This window comes from Ricinus communis, chromosome 3 (assembly GCF_019578655.1).
Source record: "Ricinus communis isolate WT05 ecotype wild-type chromosome 3, ASM1957865v1, whole genome shotgun sequence".
NCBI lineage: Eukaryota > Viridiplantae > Streptophyta > Magnoliopsida > Malpighiales > Euphorbiaceae > Ricinus > Ricinus communis.
Window position 1 is genome coordinate 18,084,391 of NC_063258.1, and position 6,316 is coordinate 18,090,706.

General features: G+C 35.9%; 1 protein-coding gene across 3 annotated transcripts; it reads left to right on the forward strand.

Moving 5' to 3' along the window:
• The first annotated feature begins 671 nt into the window (after window positions 1–671).
• LOC8278622 lies at window positions 672–5,671 on the forward strand. 3 transcript variants are annotated; one of them, XM_048372023.1, is made up of 2 exons: window positions 672–2,775; window positions 4,911–5,297. In XM_048372023.1, the coding sequence occupies exons 1-2, from the start codon at window positions 895–897 to the stop codon at window positions 5,043–5,045; spliced, it is 2,016 nt and encodes a 671-aa protein (XP_048227980.1). In that variant the 5' UTR covers window positions 672–894; the 3' UTR covers window positions 5,046–5,297. The 3 variants fall into 3 exon arrangements, with proteins under 3 accessions (XP_048227980.1, XP_015572617.1, XP_002515601.1); XM_015717131.3 differs by lacking the exon at window positions 4,911–5,297 and adding an exon at window positions 5,330–5,671 and having other exon boundaries at window positions 673–2,775; XM_002515555.4 differs by lacking the exon at window positions 4,911–5,297 and having other exon boundaries at window positions 675–3,036.
• Window positions 5,672–6,316: the final 645 nt, after the last annotated feature.

The following is a 6,316-nucleotide window of genomic DNA, read 5'->3' on the forward strand; positions in this document are numbered from 1 at the left end:
AAAAACTCCTAAATAAACCAGAAATAAATAGAAAATTGGAATGGAGGTCTTACTTGAATAAATGCCTAATTAAACCTAAATTCTTTCCAATTAATACTAATGATTCATTCGAAATTCTTTAATATTCAACTAAAAAATATGTGTAAAATCAAACATAACAACTTACAAGACTAATAATTTTTTATTATTTAATCATTATATATGAAAAATTATGCAATTGAAAGTAATGCCATTATTAAATTATTTATTTATTTTAAAATTTAAGTCCTATAAATATAATAAGTCTAAAAAATTTAAAATATTATGTAGTTACTTTGAATGATTATTTTATTAACGTTTTGTTAATGTTAAAGAAGAGTATTTTATTTATTATTTAACTCGTACTTTTTATATTTTTATATTTTTTTGTTTAATATATTTTATAACTGATTGATTTTGTTACATGATTTTTTTCAAAGATTTTTGGTATTGTAGATATTTAGTTAATTTTTAGAATATTTGATTTCACCATATTTTTATATTTTTTTTTAGAAATTATATTCTTACAAACTATTTTTTATAAAAATACAATTATTGTATAAAGAGAGATATTTCCCTAAAAAAATTCTAATAACATAAATATAACAATTTAATAAAACAAAAAACCAGCCCGGCCCAATTAATTTAGAGCCTTTGACAACTAAGTCCATGTTACCATTTCCCCCTCGCTCTTCTCTTCCTCTCCAGATCTTCATCACACGGATAGACAGGGACAGAAAGAAATGAGTTTGAATCTTGACTTCCAACAGCAACAACAACAGAATCTAACACTAAACCAGCTTTAATTTCTTGCATCTTAGCTATTTCCTCTTTCAATTTTCCCAAATCAAAGTTCAGTCTTACTAGATCATCACCATGTCCTGTCTAGCCCTCTCTCTCCAACCCGCCAACGGATCCGACATCCTCCTCCAAACCCGAGAGTGGTTCCCACCCGCCCGCGCCCTAGTCGCTACCTCTGCCTTCCGTAAAACGCGATTATCATTTTCCACCTCCAAACAGAACCCCAACCACCTCTGCACCGAGGAAACCTCCTCCGCCGCTGCCGAATCAATCGGCGACGATCCACTCGCTGCCTCTAGCGGACAACTCATCGTCGGCGTTGAAAGCCGTTATCGTGTCGTCTACCGGTTAGTAAACGGAATTTATGTTTTGGGTATCACAACAGCTGATCAAGATAATTCCATTAATGTATTTGAGTGCATTCATATTGTTAATCAAGCTGTTAGTGTAATTGTGACGGCTTGTCGCGGTGTGGATGTGACGCCTGAGAAGCTGAATCGAAAATATGCGGAGATATATATGGCGTTGGATATTGTATTGCGTGGGGTTAGTAATATTAGACTTGCTGCTATGCTTGGTTCTATGCACGGAGATGGCATTGCCAAAATGGTACATTCTGCTTTAGATACTGAGAATAAAATTAGAGGTGCTGATAATTGGGTAGCTCAGGAAGTTCATGCTGTTGAGCATCAGGCTAGTATCGAGGCATTTTCGAGTGCGACCTTTGAGTTGCCTCCTGAGACTATTGCTGCAGGTGATGAGGTGGCGGCAAGTATTGCGCCTGTTCTAACTGAGCAACTTGATCAGAAGCAAGAGAAACAGGAGGAGAATGAGGCTCCCAAGGATCCTTTTGCCGCTAGTGAGATGATCAATAAGGAGGAGGGTTTGGCTGGCGAGTTTAAGAAAGATAAGAGTCAGTCTACTGATTTACAATTGGCATTGGCAGGGTTGGAAGTGACTACATTGCCTCCTGCGGAGGCGACACAAGCTACGCATATTAGTGTGGAGGGATTTGAAGGGGATTATGGTGGTATTGAGTTTAGCAATGAGCAGGCTTCCTTAGGAGAAACTTTTGAAGGGTTTGGTGAGGCTTGGGGAGGTGGATTGGATGCATCAGAGTTTGTGGGACCTAAGAAGATACTGAAACAGCAAGGTCTAGGTGGACTTGAATTGTTGCAAACTGGAGCTGATCCAGCTGCCGCAGCAAAGGCTGCTGCAAGTGGAGCAGCAGGCGGTACTCCTCTTGAGAATCTTTTGGTTCAGAAAACTGAAATGAAAGGTCCAGAGATGTACATCATTGAAGAAATTAGTGCAGAGTTTAGAGAATCATTGCTTGCTAGAGTTGGATTGATGGGTGTGGTTTATTTGAGAACATTGCCACCAAAAACTGCTGGTGATAAGGAAACTGAGTTTTCATTTCGAACTAATAACACGAGTGCTGTTAAGAGACTTATTATACAAAGTTCTAGAGTTAGTAGCCTTGGTAATGGGATGTTTCATGTGAGAACTGCACCATCTGATGAACCTTTACCAATATTGAAATATAGTCTGCTACCTAGGTTAACTCCATTGCCATTGAGAGTTCGCCTTATACAACGACATAGTGGCACTTTGCTTTCTATAATGATTCAGTATGTTTCAAACCCAGATTTGCTAGTTCCACTGAGTGATGTAACATTTATATTGAAATTACCAGTTGACCCAACATTGTTGAAAGTTACGCCTAAAGCTGTGCTGAATAGGACTGAGAGAGAATTGAAATGGCATATCCCAGAGATTCCACTCAAAGACCCTCCTGGTAGGTTGAGGGCTAGGATGCCTGTGGACTCTAGTGAGGGAGACAGTGAAGAAGGGATTGAGGTTTTTGGTTATGTTAAATTTTCCATGCAAGGAGCTACTTCTTTATCTGGAGTTTGTTTGCAGCCTGCTTCAGAGGGTAAGACAGACTTTTATGAGGTTAGTCACAGCTATCATAGTGGGGTTTATATTTGCAATTGAGAAGCAATATAACATGGCTGCTTGGTTACACATTGTTGTGCTTCGATTCTTGTTCTTTCTGTTCAATGAGGTTCCTTTTTTTTCTTCTTTTCCTGTGTGCTTGTAGCATTCTTTGATATTTGAGCTTGTACCATAGACCGAGATTTATGTGAAAACTTTGTGGCAATATGTCATTAGCTAGTGAATTTTTTTATTGAACCTTAGATTTTGTTCTTTTTATATGCTTTTTGTCTCAATTATGTTACTTCAAATTCATAACAATGTTATCATTTGATTTGAGTTCAGATGAATCCAGGTTAACTATTAACCATATTAAGTGTTCCTTCCCATTCATCCCCTGAGAGAAAAGTTGAATCATGATCTTGTCACCCAGGTCAATGGCCTTGAATAAAATTACAGGATTTGTCAGGTGTACTTGCTGGACTGTTAAATGAGTGTTATCATACCGGTCCATTAATTGGAGGTCTAGGTGCTTGTTCAAATGAAGACAATGATAAGAGAGTAGTTAGAGAGTTCTGTATTCAAACTTATTGAAGAGAAAGTGCTTCTATCTTTCATGAAAGTGGTCACCAAAATTTGAGGTGGATTGCAATTAAATAAAGTGGTCTGCAAATCCTAGTTTGCTTAAAAGCTCACTGTCATATTACTATCACATGAGAGAAGTTTTGAAAGTTAAAGAATCTTGGATACTTGTGGTAATTTGAATGATCTTATCCATCTATTTCTCCATTATAATCTCATTGGTGCTCAACTTATACCACCGAAAATTCATATCATGTCACATTGGACTTAACACTCACACTTCTTGGGAATTATTCTGGTTATGTATATGCTAGAGAAATTTCCAGAGGTTTTCTAACTTTGGTGATTAAGTGGATGCTGAACTTCGGTCTAAGCAATACTTTGATTCTAACTGTATGTGGTTCTTTTGTCCTTTTATTATTTTTTACCCTGGTCCCTGTCCCCTCCTTCTCTGTCTCTGTATGTATATATACTACTCGCAATTTCTTTTATAGTACTGTTGTTAGTTATATTTCTTGAATAACATTACACTTTATTTATACTATCAACCAAAATAGGTTTTCCTTGAAACTGCTCAAGTGAAGCTTTTTGTGGATTGAGAAATTACGGCTTGTTTTTAATTAGATAGCTATCTTATGTCCTGATTTCTGTTACAAATGTTGGTTAAGGCTTTTATAGGATGCCTGGAATGGAGAACTGGATTGCTTTTAAATAGACAGCCTTCATCAATCTGCATCAGGGAATATGAGTTAGATTCCATAAATGAAATTAGTTTTTCTTTTTCGTGGATGTTAATAAGAAAATAGGGAGCAAGGTGTTCAAACTAGGACAAGTTAGTAAGAGTTCAAGGTGGAGGTTGGATTAGATGGACTTTACAGATCATATGATCTTGCTTTCAAGAGCTCGTGGGAAATGGGGCCATGCTTAAAGGAATTTAGGATTATGGTCTAACACCTGACATCAGGTTAAGTGGCCATTGATTCAATCTAACATAACACTGGAAATTACAATCAGATATGGAAGCAAATGAATAAGAATTTATTGGTAATGAACTCTACCATTTAGTTCATTTGTGATTGATATGCCATAAGTTAAATACATATAGTTCAATTATATTCACTTGAGAATCTGTTTTGAGCTAATTTTTATATTCCTATTTCCTAATATTGGCAAGCAACAATTAAATATGTTCGAGTCTAATTTAGTTTGCAGTTTAAGTGATGTGGATTTTGCTTATTAATTGTCTCATACTTTTTTTCTCTTTTAGTATTTCTCCAACCATATTGAATTTCATGGAATTTTAATGTGGAATTTCAAATGATTTTTTCTTTAAGGTTCCAAGTATGATTAAAAGGAAATTGCAAATGGATGTTATAGAACCTAAAGGAATTCATTTGATCCAAACAAGGGTTGCAGTTTTGTTCTGGTAGCTTTGATGTTTTTAGAAATAACTATGATGCATCAGTTCTTATAGCGAGTCTCTCATTTTAATCGACGGTTAAAATTCTTTTATTTTGTTTTTGTAGTCTCGTAGATTTTTTAAGTATTTAAACTTAGTTTCCTACTTGCAGTCCAAAGTGCCCCCAAGTTATTTATTACCTGAAAGTGGAGTGGTTAAGTCTGCTATCTTCTCTTTTCTCCAAGTTTGCAAGTCACGTCAATATAATTCGGGCCTGAAATGCCTGCCACCTAAGCTAATCAAATAGATCAATATCCTCAAAACAGTGTCTGGTTACCGTGCAAAGTAGAATGGTAAACCTGCGGTGGAAAATAGCCCTTGATACCTGCAATTTCTTGTGTTACAGCTTACTGATCAATCTTTCACACAAGCTATAGTTAATCTAGTTCTCTTAGTTTTAAAATGAAATTCAAAATCAGTTCTAATCAGGCTACATGAAGGAGGTAGCTCCCCTCTTCTATTTTCAGTTGCTTGGAATTATTGTGCTGTTATTGATTCATTACTTGACTTCCTGTTACTGGGCTTTGGCAGAATTGTTTCTTTAGGTTCTCTGGGCTAGTTTGTAGTGGAAGGCTGAAAAAGTAGTAAACCGTCTGTTGTGCTCACCATGGTGTTCATAGTTGCTGTGGGACATTACAGGAGTTTGAGGATTCTAAATCTGTAGCCAAACTTCATAAACTTACGCGCATAAGATGTCTTACAGATGTTAACAAACAAAAGTAGGCAAAGTAGTAATTGAAAACTTTGTAAGTTAAGAAGCTCTTAGCCAGGTTGCTTGAAAACAATAATAATGATACTTGATTGTTCCCTTGATGTGAATCAATGAAAGCACTGTTGTAGCTTTGCAAAATTCTACATAGCTGGACTCTTCTACTTTCTCTTTTCTTTGGTAAGGAAATTGTGTGTTTTTACATGTGCGTTTGTGGCATTCCATTGAATGGCAACTTTAGAGCGGTGAAGTGATGAAAGCTTGGAATATGCTTAATGTCATAATGTTATGGTTTACTTTGAAGGTGCACCATATTTGCATCTTCATCCCTCTAAAGTTTAATGCAATGGCAACTATTGAGGGAAAAATGTGGAAACTTGGATGCACTTGTGATTTTATGATTAGACTTTAATGGAGTGGAATATGTGATCTTATGCTGAGACTTCAATAGAACAGGATACAAGGACAAATAATCTGCTAAACTTCACGTCAGATGAATGAAATAGTTGGGTATGTTAAGCATGCTTATGTTCTTCTGTTTGTTGGTTCGTCTGCTTTTACTGTTCTACATTGCATGAATGTATATGGTCATCAAATTCAGTGTCATTTAAGAAACATCATTTCGATATTAGTGACATGTCCCCAGGTCTCTTAACCTAATATACTACATCAATGGTGCTAAACAGCACTTTGTGGATACCACATTATAACTGTATACTCTAGCTGTTCTAGTGTATATATATATGTATATATATATATATTTCCTGAATCGAAATTACATATGTTGGAGCACCATAATCATTGTATAA

Bases quoted from the DNA above. Each gene is read 5' to 3' on its own strand.
- LOC8278622 (XM_048372023.1), top strand. From the start codon at position 895: ATGTCCTGTCTAGCCCTCTCTCTCCAACCCGCCAACGGATCCGACATC. The intron at 2,776-4,910 runs GTTAGTCACAGC...TCCTACTTGCAG, and splicing joins GTAAGACAGACTTTTATGAG to TCCAAAGTGCCCCCAAGTTA.